General features: G+C 33.5%; 2 protein-coding genes across 16 annotated transcripts in view; one reads left to right on the forward strand and one right to left on the reverse strand.

Moving 5' to 3' along the window:
• The window catches only part of GLMN (glomulin, FKBP associated protein), a 47693-nt gene extending 35041 nt beyond the window's left edge, over positions 1-12652 (forward strand). For all 3 annotated transcript variants that reach the window (XM_025417654.3, XM_025417652.3, XM_025417653.3), the window contains exons 10-19: positions 664-694; positions 797-886; positions 2024-2065; positions 2507-2580; positions 3966-4050; positions 4547-4653; positions 5373-5436; positions 11514-11637; positions 12230-12312; positions 12413-12652. In XM_025417654.3, coding sequence (XP_025273439.1) covers positions 664-694; positions 797-886; positions 2024-2065; positions 2507-2580; positions 3966-4050; positions 4547-4653; positions 5373-5436; positions 11514-11637; positions 12230-12312; positions 12413-12529 — 817 coding nt within the window. In that variant the 3' untranslated portion in view covers positions 12530-12652. The remainder of the gene's footprint in view (positions 1-663; positions 695-796; positions 887-2023; positions 2066-2506; positions 2581-3965; positions 4051-4546; positions 4654-5372; positions 5437-11513; positions 11638-12229; positions 12313-12412) is intronic.
• Positions 1-20732, reverse strand: part of C6H1orf146 (chromosome 6 C1orf146 homolog) — a 58408-nt gene that overhangs the window by 559 nt on the left and 37117 nt on the right. For 9 of the 13 annotated variants that reach the window (XM_025417657.2, XM_025417655.3, XM_049111686.1 and 6 more), the window contains 4 exons: positions 16899-16992; positions 14701-14869; positions 14241-14319; positions 13291-13563 (listed from right to left, as the gene is read on the reverse strand). In XM_025417657.2, the coding sequence (XP_025273442.1) occupies positions 13429-13563; positions 14241-14319; positions 14701-14869; positions 16899-16992 (477 nt within the window). In that variant the 3' untranslated portion in view covers positions 13291-13428. Of the gene's footprint in view, positions 1-6896; positions 6990-13290; positions 13564-14240; positions 14320-14700; positions 14870-16898; positions 16993-19824; positions 19850-20732 lie in introns of those variants that run through there. The other 4 variants (XM_049111687.1, XM_025417665.2, XM_025417663.2 and 1 more) reach the window with 2 other exon arrangements.

Below are 20732 nucleotides of genomic sequence, written 5' to 3' on the forward strand. Positions count from 1 at the left end.
GGAATTTCCAAGGGTCTCCTGGCACAAGTAGTTATTAACTCTGTAAATTTACTGTATTATGTATGTCTTAATGATTTTACATTCTTTTTAGTCTCTGTTATATCCAGTGAGAATATGTATTGATTTGAATCTTAAGTTCTATATTCTTAAGATTTCCAAACTATTTAGTCATTAAACAGAAACAACACTTTTAACTCCTTGCATGGTTAGAATAAGAACTTAGGCCTTAGATAATTTTTTTTTGCCACAAGGCTTAAATATTTAAAAAAGATTATACACCTTAAAAAAATATTACCACAAATGGAAAGCATTTAATTCTTGTATAAAAATAATTGAAAAGATTTTACAGATGTAATCAAGTGGAATACATAGTATCATGTATAATTGATTTCTTATCAATTGCTATGGAAGATCTATTGATTTGTTGCTAGGAAATAAGCCCTGAGAGGGCAGATTTTGGTCAGATTTGGATGTCAGTAGCCAACTCAAAAGACAGATCAAACATGGATTAAGAATTTTGACTAAGTTCTTCAACAAAATTTTTCCTTAATGCATACTTTAAAGTCTTTAAATTTCAATTTTTGCTTTATTTTTCCTAAAACGAAGAATCATTCTAAAGCAATTTAGAAAATCATGTTGATAAATTTTAATATTCTCTTCCAGAACAGAAGAGTCTGTTTTCTCCAAAGGAGTGGTAAGATTTATTTGCAACCATTGTAATTTACACACAATCATTGTCAACAAATATAGTTGTTGATTTTGCTATATGTGTCTCTGCATATATTTTAATCTGTAGGATCTATTGGAGAATGGTTTATTGAGAATAGAAGACAACAGTCTACTTCACCAGTACTTAGAAATCAAGAGCTTTCTTACTGTACCTCAGGTAAGTAAAGTGTGTGTTCTAATCTTGAAATAGCATCTTTCCTATTCTGAACTTAAGTAGGTCTTTTCAGACTCCTTTTCTACTTCCTTCTCCATATCCTTTGAAAACTCTAGTGCCATGTGTCCAGTAAAACTTGCTGTGATGGTGATAGTGTTCTAGCTCTGACACAGTATGAAAGCCACTAGCCACACTGAATACTTGAAATGTGGCTAGAGTTGATTAAGGAACTGAATTTTAAATTTAATTCAATTTAAATTAATTTAAACTTAAATAGCTATATGTGGCTAATGGCTTACCATAGTTGATAGTATAACACCTAGTGAGAAAACATAATTTTCTTCTTTGACACTGTTTCTGTAGGGACCTTGGAAATGAAGCTTTACTTTTCTCATAATTCAAGTCCTAAGGACTCCATTAAGGCGTGCATGGACTCATTACTAGAAAAACATTTTGTTTTTCCCTCCTGTGATTTATTTTACTTTGTACTATTGTTAGTTATCATAGGCAAGTAGGTCGTTATTTATTTATTTATTTTTTGGCAAGTAGGTCTTTAGATGTTGATATAGAAACATGTTTTTCCATTATTTAAAGAGAAAAACATGGCTATTATTATGTTAACACTGATTACTTTTAACAAATGGATTATATTTTTGTGTGTCTGATTTCATTTTTTGCCACTGTAGACAGAATTATAAATTACAATTGACTTCTAAATTTATGCATTGTATCACTCTATTCAGTTTTACTTACAAAATGGATTGTATTTAGCTTCCTTAGATATAATAGTGGAATGAAAGGCTGAGGGAGGGGCACCTGGGTGGCTTGGTTAAGCATCTGCCTTCAGCTCAGGTCATGTTCTCAGACTCCTGGGATCTAGCCCTGCATCTGGCTCCCTGCTCAGTGGGGAGTCTTTGTCTCTCTCTTCCTCTGCCCCTTCCCCCAGCTCATGTTTTCTCTCTCTCTCTCTGAAATAAATAAAATCTTTAAAATTTTAAAGACTCAGGGGAAAATTTACTTAATATTTAAATCTCCTACCTTCACTTCTCTGAAATTTTAGTATCCATCCATCATTGATAGTATAGTTGGCTGTTGTCAGTGTAATCTATTAACATCTGAATTTTATTTTTTAATTTCCAGGGCTTAGTCAAAGTAATGACACTTTGCCCCATTGAGACATTGGTATGTAAATGTTTTGAGACTACATAATAATGAATTGCAGTGAGAAATTTTAATTAATAATTTATAATTGACTCTTGAAGAACACAAGGATTAGGGGTGCTAACCTCCTGCATAGAAAGCCATGTATAACTTTTGACTCCCTAAAGACTTAACTACTAATAGCCTCATATTGACCAGAAACCTTACCAATAACAAAAGAGTTAACATATAGTTTGTATTATATGTATTATATATTGTATGCATATAATAAAGTAAGCTAGAGAAAAGGAAATGTTATTAAAATCTTAAGAAAAAAGTCATAAGGAAAAAACATTTACTATATTGTATTTATCGAAAAAAAATCCACTCATATATGACCTGCACATTTCAAACTTCTGGTGTTCAATAGTCAACTATAATCTTCATTCACTTTATGTAACAATATTACTTGTTTTGTTGTAGAGGAAAAAAAGTTTAGCTATGCTTCAGCTGTATATTAACAAGTTGGATTCACAAGGCAAATACACATTATTTAGGTATGTATCAAGAATGGTTAATTGTCAAGTATATAGTTGATTAAAAACCAAATTAATGCCACTTAATTTTTCTGAATGTTTATAGTATTTATGTTTTACATTGTCAACTCTTCTTGGAAGCCATATTATAATAAATTCTCTTATCCCTATAGGTAGAGAAAGGTTACTCAAATATTATGGATACATATTATTATATACATAATAGTATTTCAGTTCAAATAATTGAAATATTCTAGAGTTTAAAAAGACTAGAGAGAGATTTTAAATAAGAGGTTGATAAGGCTCCTGCTAAAAATTTACATGTCAGTAATCTTATTATTCACTTTGAAATTAACTGGAGTTATAACTTTGATAGGCTATTCACTGTAAGTTAATGGTAGAGATTATTATAGTGCTATTTGAGAGAAAGGATTCTAGCACCTTTCAGAGTTAAAAAGAGGCAGATTTTTGGGATCCCTGGGTGGCGCAGCGGTTTAGTGCCTGCCTTTGGCCCAGGGCGTGATCCTGGAGACCCGGGATCGAATCCCACGTCGGGCTCCCGGTGCATGGAGCCTGCTTCTCCCTCTGCCTGTGTCTCTGCCTCTCTCTCTCTGTCTCTCTGTGTGACTATCATAAATAAATTAAAAAAAAAAAAAAAAAAAGCAGATTTTTGTGTAAAGGGCCGTGCATTAAATAGTCTTTGTGCATCACACCACCTCTTAAAACTGTTCAACTTTGTCTTTGTAGTGGGGATGGGGGTGGATGCATTCCAGTAAAAACAAAACAGACACCAGGCTAGATTTGGCCTGCAAACCTTAGTTTGTTGACCTACCTGGTAGTAAATAAAAATGAGTCAAAAAAATAGATTTGGGCAATGTCAGAGTGCCAAGAAGTCCTTTTTGGGTATTGGCCAATACTAGCACCCTTGATTCCATCATCACTTCTATTGATAAGACTTAGACTAGGTTTTATGAAATTTTAATTTGATGAGCTATCTATATCCCTACCAAGAAATCCCCTTTTTTCTCAAGGCAGTCATACTGAGTTTCCTTTCTTTGCAATTAAGTTAATCTAACAAAACTAGTCTAGTTTCATAAGGAGTAATTTTGAGAGTTTTTAGACTGTGATTTGCTATGTCAAGTCATTGCAACTATATGCACAAAAGATTCACATTTGATTTAATAGAAATTTCATGTTGGAAAGAACCAGTTAAAATAGAATTTGCCAGTTAGAGCAATAACCACAAGTGACTTCGCAGTTGGTTGATCACTTTGCTAAATGTCCTTACTGATTTTTGTGTTTCTAGAAGTAACATATGGCCCATATGAATTTGTAAGATTTTCATCATCATTTAGGAATAATGCAGTCCAGGATAAGTTCAAATATATTGTAATTTTGCTTTCAAGGTGCTTATTGAATACAAGTAATCATTCAGGTGTGGAGGCTTTCATTATTCAGAATATCAAAAATCAAATTGATGTGTCATTAAAGGTAAGAGCATAGCTAAGGTGTTGATTATCTTTTTTAATTTGGAGGATATATTTATTCATTTGTAAAATACATTAAGGTGAATTTTGCCCTGTGGACCTTTTCTATATCTAGTATTACGGCATATTTTTCTACTATTTCTGTTTTTTAAAAACCTTAATTTTGAAATTCTGTTAACTGTACATTTAAATTGTATTAATTCTTTGAGCTGAGGACGTGACTTTATTTTGCTCTATATTTCTGAAATATTAATGGAAACTTAAGTCTACTTTGTTTATGAATAGTCATTAATTCCATACTGAAAACAATGCATCAGTGTTTTCAATCTGGCATTTTGTTCCCAGTGTCTAGAAAGAGTGTAAAAGAATGGAAATGAAAGTTTAAAAAATATTTTAAATGTGTAATGTTTATTTTTGTAGTATGAAGGTGTTAGAAATAACACATGAATTTATCAGCTATTATTTAAAACCTTTCCCAATTTTTTTTTTTTGCTTTTCAGAGAACACATAACAAATGGTTTACAGGCCCACAGCTGATTTCACTTCTAGATTTGGTACTCTTTCTCCCAGAGGGTGCTGAAACTGATTTACTCCAAAACTCAGATAGGTGAGGTGACCCATTACTAAGGTTCACATAGGAAATTCACAATAAAATGTTAAAACCCCCTTTTAGCAAACCTAAACAAATAAGATGTATTTTCCTGTTACATTATGATCTATAGTTAATTCATAAAATTTCATAAAGATTTCCATATTTAAGTAATTAGATGCTTTGCAAAAACAAAATTAAAAACTCTTTCCAAAAGTATGACCAACAGAATGATTGTCTACCTATAATGTGCCCTGCATTCCAATATACAACTTACAGAGATTTGCAACTATAGCATTGGTGACTAAAAACTAAGAATTTCATGGATATAACTTACATAAAAGGCATGTGTTTGGGTTTTATTGTTTTCTAGGACATCATTTTTATATATATAGAACATGTAATTTTATGTTTAGTCTACTAGAGTAGATGATGAGAAGTGGTTGTAAGCTTTTAAAAACAGAATCTGAAAATTCAGGAAGAGATGATACTCTGAAATACTAACGATAACAAGACTCCTTCAGGAGAAAAGAATAGTAATTTTCACAATTGTATATTGTGAACTTGGCGAACAAGAGTGATAATTACTATTCCAAAAGATGTGTTGGGGGAATAGTTTCTAATGGCAAACATAATTATAAAAATACACCCTAGGTTTTAACTTATTTTATTCATTGAAATTGCTGATTATATAAAACCATGCTGTAAGTAACAAATTATTTATTTTTAATTAACAGAATAATGGCTTCATTAAATTTATTGAGATATTTGGTTATCAAAGATAATGAAAAAGACAATCAAGTAAGTGAGTTTTTTTTTTTATAAGAAACAGTATGTTTAAAATGCACAAGTCAATATTTAATATCTTACCCAGCTACAAAGGCTAGGAGAAGTACCAGCAATTATTCTGAAACCTGAAGTCAATTCCCAGGAGCCCTTACCACCTCAGACCTAATTTCCCTTTCCTTTTCCTATCGAACCTCTGCCATCTTGGCTATAAGCATTGCTTAGCCCCGTCAGGTAAGTACATTGCGTCCTAACTAAACTTTTGGAGCGTGCATATGTTTGGATGTCTCGTTCAGTTGCCTCTACCTGTAGGTCATGATTTAAATCTAAGCTATCTAAAATAAAATCATCTGGTAATTTGATATCCCCTCACCAGATATGACTAATTGAACCATTTTCAGCACTAAAATTGAAATCTGTTAACAGGATTTTTGGATAATGTGTAGGAAGTTTTTTGTTTTGTTCTTAATAGTGCATCATTAGAGGTATTGAATGAAGACAAAATTATTTGAGGGACATTTGTCATAAAGTAAAATTAGATTTGCTTTTTATCTGCTTTCTTTCTACCTATTCTAATAATTGCTGTCCCATAATGTATTATCTCTATTAACTGTAACCACCTGAATCACATGTGTTGTTAATCTGGTTTAAGAAAATAATAAAAGAAATGAAAGTATCTTTTCACGGGACTTGAGCTTACAACCCTGAGATCAAACCTCAGCTGAACTCTGATGAAATTAAAAGTTGGAACATTTAACTGACCCAGTCACTCAGGAGCCCCGAGATTTTGACATAAGGATGCCAAAGAGCTTTTTAAAAGAAAACTTACGTAAATCATGATTTGCAGTGAAAAGTTTATATAAGAACAGCAGCTTCCCTCCCTCTTGACTGAATTTAGTAGATTCAGTGATTTAACCTCGTTTATCCTCCTCAGCCAAAAATAGTTATTTGTAATTATTGACTAGCGTTTACTCTGTACAGGGTGCTTATTCTTCCCCAACATCTTATTGTTTAGTTTTCTAAACATATAGCAAAACTGAAGGTAATTTAACAGGGACCACTCCCTGATTTACCCACCACCAAGATGCTACCATTAACATTTTACTCTGCTGTTATCCTGTATCCATCTCTCCACCCTCTATTCACACCAGTGTCTTATTTATGTACCTCATAATAAACTACAAACAGCATAGTTTTCCATAAATATTGCAGCATATATTTTAATAAATGGCTAAATATATCTGTAGTTTTTCTGAGATAAAATTTACATAAAATGAAATGCATAGGTTTTTAAGTGTACATCTCTGAATTTCAATAAATGGATAGATCTGTTACCCAAATTTTATCAAAAATAAAACATTGCTATCATCAGAAGGAAGTTTCCTGTGTCCTTTTTCAACTTTTTAGTTTATTTTTTACTTTTCATAAATAATGTAGGCATTGGAAGGATCTTTAACTTGCACAAGGGCACTTACCTAGTAAGTGGTAGATAGCTATGACCTTAGGCAAAAGCCGGAACCTTTGAATCACAAAGTATCTCCTGACTCCTAGAGGAGCTTCTGGTAAGACTAGAAAAAATAAGTGAAATTCAGCAGCAGTGAAGGTCCTCAGGTTTCAGAAAGGTGTGCTTAAAGTAAGGTGTGAGTTTATTTTTTTAGTAATCAAGAAAGGCCATACCTAGAGATGATCTGATTTGCCTGACAGGAGAAAAAGAATCTTCTTGATTAAAAGTGATAAATTTATTAGGTTGCAACACGGTGTGCTAGAGGGGCAGCAAATGGGCTTCTAGCTAGAGGGCAGACAGAGCAGTTTAGCTTTGTGCAATATCTTTTATTATATGCACAGATGACTCCCTTTTCTTTGGCTCAAACAATTGTATTGTGAAGAAAAGGATATAACCAGTTTATAAAATTGTTTTCCTTTTTAATGGTTTAAAAAATTTCTTGGGAATCATATATTCCAAAGTATTACCAAGCAAGTTGACCATAAGAATTATTATACTGAGATTAGCAAAACAAAACAAAACAAACAAACAAAAAACAGTCCAAAGTGGCAACCTGATTATCTTTGAGGCATCTTAAGAGCCTTTTTGTTCATATCAGAAGCATTTCTCCCAAGTGCAATTAATTATAGTAAGTCATATAGATATGTGACAGGTAAATCTGTGTGCTAGTCCTGCATCGGGCTCCCTGTGAGGAGCCTGCCTCTCCCTCTATGTATCTGCCTTTCTCTGTGTGTCTTTCATAAAAAACTTAAAAAAAAAAACAAAAAAAAAGATTTGAGAATGTGAGCAGGCACATGGGAGGGGGGGTGCACATGAAGGGGCAAGGGGAGAGGGGGGGAGAGAAAGAAGAGTATCTCCAGCAGACTCCCTGCTGAGGAGGGAGCCTGCCATAGAGCTTGATCCCAGGATCCAGAGATTGTGACCTGAGCAAAAATCAAGTCAGATGTTCAACTCAGTAAGCCACCATACCACTACCTATTTTTGACCAGTTAAGCGTGCTGAGATGTGAACTAGTCAGATGAAAAGCTGAGAAGCAATTAGAAAGGTATATAGGAAAATTAAGAATAGGATCATTCAAATATAAAAGAGTGATTCATAATTGAATAATAATCCATTTCTTTTCTTGCTGTTTTGGGGTTGCTGTCAGTTGATTTATTCTTTTCATAAGTCATCTCCCTCTTCACCCTATTTTATTTCTCTTCATCCTGTTACCTAAGTTACAGGCACCTTCTCCCACACTTCAGCTTCACAAAACTATTCTTGAACCTCCATCTCTACTGAAACCAACTTAGTTTTTATACCTAGTGTTCTTTTTGGTAGGTATCTTTATGTATGTAGGTAGGTAGGTATCTTTAAATGTTTCAAATTACAGTAATTCTAATACGCAGCCTATAATAATTTTATCCCTCACCTTCTATCTACTCATATACTTTCCCATCTTCCTGCTTACCCATTTTTGTCCTAGGGTGATATTGTAATAAGAATGAAAGCAGGGTCAAGGGAAACTATGTGAGATTGTAAAGGCCACAAGTATTAGGAATTTTTAAAAACTGAATTATGTAATATGTACAGATATACTTTTCATTTAGGAAAAAACAAGTATCTGACACATATATACAAATATATATATATATATACACAAATACATATAATTCCATATAATCCATATTTTGGGATTTCATTTTTTTAAACATATGCCTTGTGTATTATTTACAGAGACAGATGACTTTAGTTGATAGAAATTCCTTATCCTTATTACAATATTAATAAAGGAAATTATAGAAGTTCTACAGTATTACATCATAAATAGGAATCATGTGCAACTGAGAAGGAAAACTAGGTGTTACTCATTTCCTCCTTTTATTTCATTATCATGGTTGACTATGTATCCTTTGAGAGACCCTTGTCTATTCTGCAGTAAATTTTATTATGTTTTAGAACTGCCTAGTCTTCCTTTTTTGAGATAGGCTACAGTGCGTTTTGAATTATATAGGTCAGCTTTAGAACTGAAAAACTTTAACTACATAAATTAAATCTACTTGAGAAAAATGAAAAGCAAGCATTTGTGGAAACTTCACATTTTTATCCTTATTAAAACTTTTTTTTTAAATTCTTAAGTTACTTTTTCTAGACATTGAAGATAAGAGAAATATTAAAATGATTTTCTTTGTATTTTTTTAAAGATCTAGTAACCTTATTTATTATAAGAGAAAATATTCTGATTTACACAGCTTCTTTGCTCCTGTATGCTTCTCAAATTATCACAGTTCACCATATGAAAAATTTGTGGAATTATGCTGAACAGAATGCACAACAGATTTTCTATAGCCTAATTTTGCCATGTTTTTATTGCCTTATAAGTTTTAGGATTATGGGCTGTGTATTAAAAAAAAAAGTTATGGCCATTAAAAACAACTAAGTCCTTGGAGTGCCTGGGTGACTCAGTTGGTTAAGTGTCCAACCTGAGCCAAGTTTTGGCTCAGGTCATAATCTCAGGGTCGTGAGATGAAAGAAACCCCGTGTTGGGCTCTGCACTCAGCATGGCATCTCTTTGAGATTCTCTCTCCCTCCTCTCTGCTTGCAAGCACACACATGCTCTCTCTCTAAAATAAAATCTTTAAAAACAAAAACAAGGGAGGCCTGGGTGGCTCGGTCGGTTAAACATCTGCCTTCAGCTCATGTTGTGATCTCAGGGTCCTGGGATCCAGCCCTGCATCCTGCTCCCTGCTGAGCAGGGAGTGTACTTCTCTCTCTCTCTGCCCACTGCTCTGCCCCCCATCCCACTCATACTCTTTCAAATAAGTTTTTAAAACTTAAAAAAAAAAAAAAAAACTGAGCTCTTAGTAAAGACCTCCTAGATTTGCACTGTCCAATACAGTAGACAGTAGCCACATCTGAGTATTTAAAATTTGAATTAAAAAATTTTAATTAAAAAACCAGTTTCTCATTGGCATTGGATGGGGCCATTTTTATTTATTTAAAGATTTTATCTATTCATGAGAGACACAGAGAGAGAGAGGCAGAGACACAGGCAGAGGGAGAAGCAGGCTCCACGCAGGGAGCCCGACATGGGACTTGATCCCAGGTCTCCAGGATCATGCCCTGGGCTGAAGGTGGTGCTAAACCACTGGGCCACTGGGGCTGCCTGGATGGGGCCATTTTAGATGATTGTACCTTATCACAGGCTCCTAATCAAAATCACCTGGGTATTTGTTCTCTTATAAATGCAAATTCCCTAAATCTACTCAGTCTCCAAATAAAGCAGAGAAATCTATATTTTTAGCACAGTGAAGTTTGAGAACCCCTGTATAATTATGAATAAAATATATTTTATGAGATTTTTTGTATAAATAATAAAAGATGTTTGTATAAATAATTCAATTTAAAATTGAATAATCAAAAGTTGATTACAAATAGGTTTTCTTTTTTTTTTTTTAAATATTTTCTTTTTTTTTTTTAATTTTTATTTATTTATTTATGATAGTCACAGAGAGAGAGAGAGAGAGAGGCAGAGACACAGGCAGAGGGAGAAGCAGGCTCCATGCACCGGGAGCCCGATGTGGGATTCGATCCCGGGTCTCCGGGATTGCGCCCTGGGCCAAAGGCAGGCGCCAAACCGCTGCGCCACCCAGGGATCCCACAAATAGGTTTTCAAGTGGTCCACTTCTGGTTAAGAATAATTGGGTTCCTAAGTTTCCCTTTTTTACCTAAAGTATCTTCCTTTGTAAGGAGTACCTGGAAACTTAATAATACTAATGAATTTCTCTTTCCTCCTCTGTCTCATCTCTCTCCCCTACCTTCAACCCTTCCCCTCCCATTTCCCCTTCTTCCTTTTTTTTTTTTTTTAAGATTTTATTTATTTATTCATGAGAGAGAGAGAGAGAGAGAGGCAGAGACATAGACATAGGGAGAAGTAGGCTCCTCAAGGAGCCTAATGTAGGACTCGATCCCAGGACTAGGATCACACCCTGAGCCAAAGGGTCAACCGCTGAGCCATCCAGGTGTCCCCCATTTCCCTTTCTTCCTAATAAAATTAAGACTTTATGACTCTCCTCCTTTAAGTACTATAGGAGGAAATGCTTCTAATATGGATGACAAAAGCAGGTAAAACCTCTGTCTACATTGATCACCAGGAAGTTCATAACAGCTTTGTGTTAGAAATGTTTCCATCAATAGGGAAGGAGAGAATTCTCTAGAACAAGGTCTGTGACAAGGATATCAATTGAAAGGTCATGAGTTGAAGGAATATATAATGTTGTCATTGTAGGGGTGGTTTATGTTTCATCATATAGATTCTCAGATAATTTTCTCATGAGTAAAGCTTGTAAGTTATAGATCTCAAAATCAGGAACTGTCCAAATGATGCATTAATGAGTAGACCATCCAAAGTACATTTTTGTTTTTATTGGTATTCACATAAAATAACTAGATGTAATAATGAATGTATTATTAAACAGTAAACTATATTGGAAGGCAAGGATCAGATTTTATTTTTATTTCTCCAACTTTCAACATGTGTTTAATAATAATAGGCAATCAAAAAATGTTGAACCTAATAACTAATTCTTTCATTAATTCTTTTGAACAGACCGGATTATGGACAGAACTTGCAAAGATTGAGAATAATTTCTTAAAGCCACTCCATACAGGACTTAATATGTCAAAAGCACATTATGAAGCAGAAATTAAGAATAGCCAAGAAAATAGCCAAGGTTGGTAATATGCAATTTCATTTTTGGTTAGGTCTAAAAATTAGTTAAGTTTTAGAACTGTCAGTTATATTCAAAATAAAGAACTTTTAAATGTCACACTTGTTTATTTTGTAACAAACAAGGAACCATGAAAGTTATTTTATGTGTAATTAAAATGATTTTTAGCAGATCTGTAAGCCAGTTAACAATGAAATTGAGTTAACAAAGATTTAAACCAATTTGAAGCATATTCTGGTTTAAAACCAGGTTAAAATAAAAATTCTGATTAAAAATCTAACTGTATTATAAGTATTTCTGTTTGGCTATTATACTAACTTGGGTATGGCTCTGTCCATCCTCACTCTCAAGTAAATCTGTACAAATTATGAAAAAGAGTCTTAGATGCAGAATTACTTTTTAAAGTCATTAAGCAATTCTATAATAATCTGCTCTTTTCCGTATAGCTATGGAGTATTTCTTATAGGCATTACCAGAAATATTGTTTTAGTGTAATGGGTATAATAATGAAAGTTGCTTAAAAATTGATTATTGAAATCTGAGAGTTGTTTTTAATGGTTAAATGTGATACATGATTTTTTTTCTTCTCTTACAGAAGTCCAGAAGTCTAAAGATCTTTGTTCTGTAACTGTAGGTGGAGAAGAGATCCCTAATATGCCTCCTGAAATGCAGCTTAAGGTAGATCTGAAATTTTCCTAAGCTATATCCAGCTGAAGACTTTTCTTTTTTTTGCTTTAACGCAACATTAATGTAACATTAATTTTCGTTGGCACTGCAGGTCCTACATTCAGCTCTTTTCACATTTGATTTGATTGAAAGTGTTCTGGCTCGAGTAGAAGAACTCATTGAAATAAAAACAAAGTCTACCACTGAAGAAAATATTGGGATAAAGTGAAACTTCCATTTCCTAAATAAAAACTAGTAAAATACTGTATTTTCCATTTTGATTATTTAATACCTTTATAAAAACTTTTCTGTAAAATACTGCTAGAAAAATAAATGTAGCTTTTCTCATTTATTGGTTTCTGTGATGACACATTAAGGACCAGTAGTATTCTTTGGTTTTAAAAAGATTATCTACGTGGTAAATAATGCCCATATATATATTCTAGATCCTACTGTTGAAAATCCAATACAAACTAATAATTTTGTATTATAATCTCATAAAATGAAGTTGTATTGCCTTCATTCATATAGCTATACTGATTTATAAATACATTGATATACTTTATGTTCCAGTTAGATGCTATATTTTAGAACTCTTGGTGTCAAATAGGGTATCACAGCACTGTAAAAGTATACAGAGGTTTTCAGTAGGCCAGTTGGCTGATTGTCTCAATTCTCCTTTCTTTTCCTACCTCAGGAAGAGTCTTAGGGGGCAGAATCCCATCACCACCCCTCTAGCAGCAGTTATAATATGAAAGCATCTGCAAAGATTAATTTTAGAAATACTGGCAGCCCTTGTGGAATAGCTAAAAAGTGTATGTGACTTTTCCTTTTCTAAGGGACTAGTTAGAAAATGCTGTGTTTTTATTTTGTAGTAAATATTTGTCCATCCAACTTAGTTTGTATCACTAAGAAACTGCATCTGAGTTTTATAATATATGTATGTACCAATTTTTTCTAAACGTTATTAAAGGGATTACTCAACAAAACTGAAGATAAAATCATTTTTAATCATATACATTTTATTATTTTAAATTTTTAAAAATCTTTAAAGTAAATATATTTGAACATTATAATTAAGTCTAATTATTTTAACATTATTCCTAAAGAAATTAAGCAATTGATACACTAATTTAGGTTAAATGGATCACTACTCAGTTTTAACTTTTGAAGTGTTTTCCAAACAGGACTTTGCTCAATGATGTAAGCCTCAGTTGTTATCATTCTATAGCAGATCCTATCTGTGTATGGTTTGGAGGCAGTCTGTAAAAAGTTATAAACATGGAACATTATTTATAGAAATAAGTTATTTTTACAGGGTCATATAAAAAATAAATTTTCACATACTCTAAGTATCAAATCACCTTCTTTGTGCTAAATACTATGTTTGTGTTACTTGAGTAATAGAAAAATACTGGTCTTTGTCTTTAGGAATTTCCAAAAAGCCAAAAATAAACTTTAAGAATTGCTTTAATGGAGATCTGTTCCAAGTATAAGAATAAGAAACACCTAACTCTGCCTAGGGCCCATTTCATAGGGGAAGACAAATGAAAAGACCATGAAAAGATGGTGGGCAACTTGTGAACATTATCCTATAAAATCGTATGTTTTGCACTTTGACAGTTCTTGACTACAGCCTGATCAATAATTATATTTTAGAACTTGAAGGAAGATTTAAGAAGCCAGTAGGGCCAACACAATGTATATATGCCAAATGCTCTTTTGGGCTAAAATTAGTCATTCTTGCTACTGAAAGTAAAACTGAGAAGATGAGAGGGCTGAGTTCAGGCTTCAAAGAGCTGCATGCTGAAAGAGCAACTTCTCTGAGGGGAAAAGGGGCAGAGTATTTGTTAATCCTGCTCAAGTGGGTGTGCCTTTTGAAGTCAAGAACCTTAAAATCCATGAGTGCTATGTATGTGTCATTTTTCTAGATGACTCACCTTAGCTATAGTGCACATAAGATTAATAGCATTTACTGTGTTGTGTACTGGAAGTATCCGTAAGTTACTACCCAGGAATCTGAAAAATAATTTGTAAATAGATCATATAACTTACACAGATAGCTGTTAAGCGGAAAGGAGAGAGAAACCTTATATTCATTTATTTATTCACGCCCTGCCCTATTCCACAGAGGTATGATATGGCTTTATAGCCAGAATTTAATAGACTAAAGAGTATTCACTTTTTTTTGGTCTCGAAGGAAAATCTAAGAAATCAGCATGAACTCTGAAATTTGTCACCCTGAATCTTGAAATAGCCATTAGGCCCACATTTTATGAAATATGACAAGTTAACATTATAATGTTTATCTTATGACAAAACATAACTCACCTGCTTAAAAGAATTAAGAACTAAAGTAAAAACAATGTGATTTAAGTCTGTAGTACTATTCTTCTATACCTTTGCTGAATCCTGAACATCAGTTTCCATTCCTCAGGCCCATGGAGGGCAGCAGACAGAACCAAAAAACTCTTTTGGTGAATATTAATAAACTTCTCAATTTTGGCTAGAAATATTTCTTCAGCTGATATAAAGCATTCTTTAGCATCCATCAATAAAAATGCAACTCCTAGGAAAAGTAAGCACAATATAAAACATCACTTTGTTATAATAATCAATTTTTTTTTGTAAACTCAGTAGAATCAACAAAAATAGCTATAGTATAGGTCTAAGTGTCCAAGACCTAAACCTAGAAGGAACAAAGTTACTATAACAAAATTCCTATGTTACAAAACGATTTAGGTAATTCTTTGAAGTGCTCTATATAAAAAGATGGCTTATTCTAAAGGAAAAAGCTTTTTTGGTCAGTAACAATTTTCAAACTAAGGCACTGAACACAAAGTAATGCCTGATTTTAGTTGGGTTTTTTTTTGTATATTATAATGATTTTTTTAAAGCTGGAAATCAAAAATAAGCTTTCAACTATTTCTTGGAGAAACCTTTGTAGAGAACATTATTATATAAATTAAAACACTCAGATATCTAGGATTTTTGAAACTGTATCAGGCCCATAAGAATAGTCCTGAAGGGAAATTTGATCTAATTATAGTTCTTTATTATTATTTTTTAAGATTTTATTTATTTATTCATGACAGACACACAGAGAAAGAGAGGCAGAGACACAGGCAGAGGGAGAAGCAGGCTCCATGTAGGGAGCCTGATGTGGGGTCTCCAGGATGATACCCCACTGGGCCATCAGGGCTGCCCTAATTATAGCTCTTTAAAAGAGAAGAAAGAAAAGAAAAAAAAATAATAGAAGAAAGACAACCTGAGGAAAGTGATAGTATGTTAATTGAGTGAACTTGGGCAATGTATATAAACCTCTCTGAACCTAAGTTCTACCATCTGTAAGAATGTAACAATAATTCTTTCATAGGTTTGTTGAGAAGATTAAATAAGATACTGGAGGGAAAAAATAAGATCCTGGGTATGAAGTGGCGAAGGGACATAGAAGACATTCAAAAACATTTCACTCCCTATTCAATCAGGAAGGATGACTTTGAAGTTTGAGGTTAGACCACCTTCAGACTGGAGTTTCATTTCTAGGAGCTTTTGGAAGTTGCCTGTCTTCCAAAACCTCTGCTAGAGTTACCAGTCTATCTATCTGCAACCCTCCTGATAAAATCCTTTACTTCCACCTCTTTTATCATTTTAGTCATTTCCTTACCACAAACCTACGCTTTGTGCTGCCCCAGCCTTCTCATATCCTGATCTAATTCCTTCTTGTATTTTTTTTGCCCATGACAATTACATAGTTTATGATTTTTAAAAAAGATTTTATTTATTCATGAGAGATAGAGAGAGAGAGAGGCAGAGACACAGGCAGAGGGAGAAGCAGGGAGCCTGATGTGGGACTCGATCCTGGGTCTCCAGGATCATGCCCTGGGCTGAAGGTGGCACTACACTGTTGAGCCACCTAGGCTGCCCCTAGTTTTATGACTTGAGGAACTTCTATTTGTCTCTATTCAGTTCTTTTCTTTTAGTATTTGTTTATATCAGCAAACTCTTGTACAAAATCCTGAAAAAACATTCTCTCTTGTTTTTATATATGGCTTTTGACCAATGTTGTGATGTTGGCCTCTTTGTTAATACTGGTAGTATTTTAAGTCCTAACTGTTGGAGAGAGAGTTTTGTTCTAGTTCTATTTGCATTGTAGTTCCAAAGCAAGTTTTTACCGTCCTCTACCAGATTTCACTGGTTCAGCTTTAGTTCAACAATTTTTGTTTCTTTAGAGAGGAAGCAGGGGAGGGGCAGAGGGAGAGGGAGAAAGAGAATCTTAAGCAGGCTCCATGCCCAGCGCAGAGCCAGTGCAGTGCTTGATCTCACAACACTGAGATCATGACCGGAGCTGAACTCCAGAATCAGTCACTTAACTGACTGAGCCACCAAGGTGCCCCCAACAATTATAATCTAAAAAGGAATGCATGTTGTAGTTGGCCATATGTATTACTTTTGCAGCAGTAATAAAGTTTTATACATTTACCTCTCCCAAAAGATAATACCTTAAGCTTATTACCTGGTTAACTGAACTACCACTATTAGAATTTATACTGACATATTTTATTAAAAACTTAAGACAGTTAGCAAATATACTGTACCAGAAAGAGAAAATATAATTGATCCATTTTCCACTGAATCTGAATACCGAATCTTGTGGCTTTGATTTTCTAGGGCAGTTGCAACTTCGTAACTCTAAAAAAAATTTTTTTCAGAAACAAAAATTTAAGACATGCTTAGAATGAATGATTTTTTATTAAAGCTAATGAAAAAATTAAGTTTAATAGCTTCTTTTATAACTATACTCTTTAAATATTTGATCATCAAAGGAGACAGTAAATGTGCTCTCCAGTGGGGGGGAAAACACTTTTAAAAAGCACAAATATTCAGTTCTACTGAAACACACTGTGTTTGGAAATGAATTGTGCACTAGTTATGTTACTTAGGGATAGAAACTAAGGACAGTATTAAAGAACTAAACTATAAGAAACAGACCAAATGCACACTTCATTTAAAAACTTGGAGATGAAAAAAAAATAAAAACTTGGAAATGGATTCTGATATGCTAATGAAATCTGGAAGGTGAGTCGTGGTGAGTTTCTTACATGGTTCACAATATCACGAAGTGCCAGATATACAGACCACAAGGAGACAACCAATTCTCCAATTCATTTGTGTACATTACAGTTACTTTTATACTTTGTAAAAAAAAAAAAATACATATATATTTATTTTAGAGAGTGCACATAGGGTGTCAGCAGGGAGGTGGCCAGAGGGAGAGAATCTCAAGCAGACGCCCTATTGAGCATGGAGTCCTACATGGGGCTCATTCTCACAACCCTGAAATCATGATCAAGACATATAACTGAGCTACCCAGGCACCCTTTTTTATACTTTTAAAATGTTTTAAGCCTTATATAAGTCAGAAAGCATGTATGAACACAGCCAACAGGGCTTCTATTTTAAACACCATTTCAAAAATCATTTCACTGCCTATTCTATCCAAGTAATTACTTAGATAATTTTATCTAAGCCACTGAGATATAAGTGGTTATTAGTATTTCCTGACTGGTTACAACTCAAGCTGGTTATTCTCCAAGTAGACAAAAATCCTTTAGGTACATTTATATTTTGCTTTAGAACATGTTTATTTTAAGTACACAGGCTGGAAGTGTATATAAAATATATGCTTCCTTTCTTTCCTAAAGAGTTTTTTTGTGCCAAACAGATCCTGATCTGGAGTACAACTATGGCTCTTCCCATGAGTTTTCTTCTGCTGTTTTAAAATTATACATTGATTCCAGCAATGGCAGACTAAGTAATTTAGGCCAAACCTCCTGCTGAGGCAACTAGAAAAGCTGGACAATTTTAAAAACCTGCTTGAATGCACCAGAGAGCTAACAGGATAGTGAAAAATTATAAGGCCAAAATATATAGAAATTCAGAGATACGAGACCAGCATTTAGGCCACCTCTTCCCTAAGGGCATCTGCCATTTCAGAAAGAGATGAGAGGCTGAACATGGCTTTTGACAAAAGTAGAACAGCTCTCACAGGGACTACAGTCAAGCTTCAGACAATTTCAATCCCTGAAATTGTCTTTAGGTGATACTGTATTACTATTGCTCCCAAGCACCTTGCAGAAGCACTCTCAATCAGGTTTTCTCATATGAACTACAAAGAAAATTATTTGAGTGACTATTTTTTCACTTCACACATCAAGTACCATTCTACATATAGTTCATTTATTACATACAATAGGTGCTTTAGGACTTGGATTGCCAGATTTAGCAAATATAACACCCAGGTGAATCTGAGTTTCAGATAAACAACATAATTTTTTAGTATAAGTATGTCCCATACAATATTTGGGATATAATTCTACCAAATTCATTGCTTACCGAAAACCCAAATGTTGTAACTGAATGTCCTGTATTTTATGTGGCAACCCTTAGGGCTTTGGGGGGTTTTAATTCCCTTGTAAAATTAAGACTTCTTAGAAGAATGGAACACTACTCTAGGTCTCAAGTTATTTCTACAATTTTTCAAAAACAAATTCCAACACAATAAAAAAAAAAAATCAGACATACCAAGAGACGAAATTACTTGAAAGAGAACTATGAGAAGCAACAGGCAATAGAAACAGACTCACAGGGGATGTTTACATACAGTGAAGTTTCATCAGATACATATCTTAAAATAGTGATGTTTATTATGTTCAAGGAGATGAAAGACACAATTGAGAATTCTGGCAAGAAAACAAACTATAAAAGGATGTAACAGATGTGAAAGTCAGGAAAGCTTCATAAAGTGAGGTAAATCTTTAAAGTGGAAAGGAGGGCAGCCCCGGTGGCACAGCGGTTTAGCGCCGCCTGCAGCCCAGGGTGTGTCTCTCATGAATAAATAAATAAAATCTTTAAAAAAAAATAAAGTGGAAAGGAGTTTTTTAAGCAGGCAAGTGAAGTTTTGAAAAAGACAAATGTGAGAAGATCATGGACAGAAAGAGTAAAGGCAAAGGCATTCAGACCCAAAAGTTTGTTGTGTGTAAGGTGTACATGAATCAGTTAATTTGGAGATGGTATTAGGAATAAATGTTGGCATCACTAAGGACCCATGTATGCCATGTTAATGAATTTCAATCATAGGGTATCAGTAGCTAAACCTTATTGAGTATATAATAATGTAAAAAGGCTTGTCAAATCACTATACACCTGGAAACTAATGCAACATCATGTGTCAACTATACTTCAATTAAAAATAATCAGTTTAAAAAATCATACTCTATTTCAGGTGCCAACTAAAAGAATTATAATAAAAATAAAGTAATAAAGATAAAAGTAGAAAGTACTGAATTAAGAAAAAGCCAAATTCAAGAGTTAATTTTTCAAAATAACCGGGAGCTAACAAGACTAGATTTTCCAAAGCATGTTTCATGAAATATAAATCCCACAAGATATTAAAAGATGTTCCTTGTATTCAAATAATAATGGGAAACAGTGAGTATTGTCTCCTTTTGAGGAAATACTTACCATGCATTTAAGCATAAGAAAAGCTCTGAAAAAAAAAAAAAAAAAAGAAAAGAAAAACTCTGAAAAGTAGTGCAGTAAACAACAACAAAAAAACTTGGATAAATTTGTTGATACAAGCATTCCAAATACAATCCAATACTTATTTCTACAAATTTAACACCTATTAATGTTCTGTAAAACTAGTATTCTACCAAATCTACTTATAAGAAAGGAAATGAAATGGGAAAGGGTACTCAGTAAGTAATACAGAGTTTATTAGGAAATTTAAGAGAATGTCAATATGAAAATTTGAATCAAAAAATGATAATTTCATAAATTTCAACTTAACAAATTTAACCATATCTGTGACTTAGGTAAATTTTTAAAAAATATATAATTTCTGAAAACAGACTCATAGTATAAAACTTAATAGAGCAAAACTCACAGAAACCACACGTTTTCTACATTTCATAAAAAATTGTCAGCATAGAAAATTTAACAGAAAAGCTTTTATCTTCACTAATAATTTCCACACTATATTACTTCATAGATATCAACAAAAGAAATGAAAAAAGAAGTATGGAAAAGGAAAAAAATACAAATCATTAGTAAATAAGGATTCAAAAATAAAATATTAGAGAACAAAATTTTAAGAGAATATGAAAGAAAAATCCAAAATGATCACCTAGTTTAATCAAGAAATGCAAACGTTAGGGGATGCCTTGGGTGGCTCAGTGGTTTAGCGCCTGCCTTTGGCCCAGGGCATAACCTTGGAGTCCTGGGATCAAGTCTTACATCAGGCTCCCTGCATGGAGCCTGCTTCTCCCCCCTGCCTGTGTCTCTGCCTCTCTCTCTCTCTCTCTCTCTCTCTCTCTGTGTCTCTCATGAATAAATAAATGAAATCTTTTTAAAAAATAAATTTAAAATTT

Source organism: Canis lupus, chromosome 6 (assembly GCF_003254725.2).
Source record: "Canis lupus dingo isolate Sandy chromosome 6, ASM325472v2, whole genome shotgun sequence".
Taxonomy (NCBI): domain Eukaryota; kingdom Metazoa; phylum Chordata; class Mammalia; order Carnivora; family Canidae; genus Canis; species Canis lupus.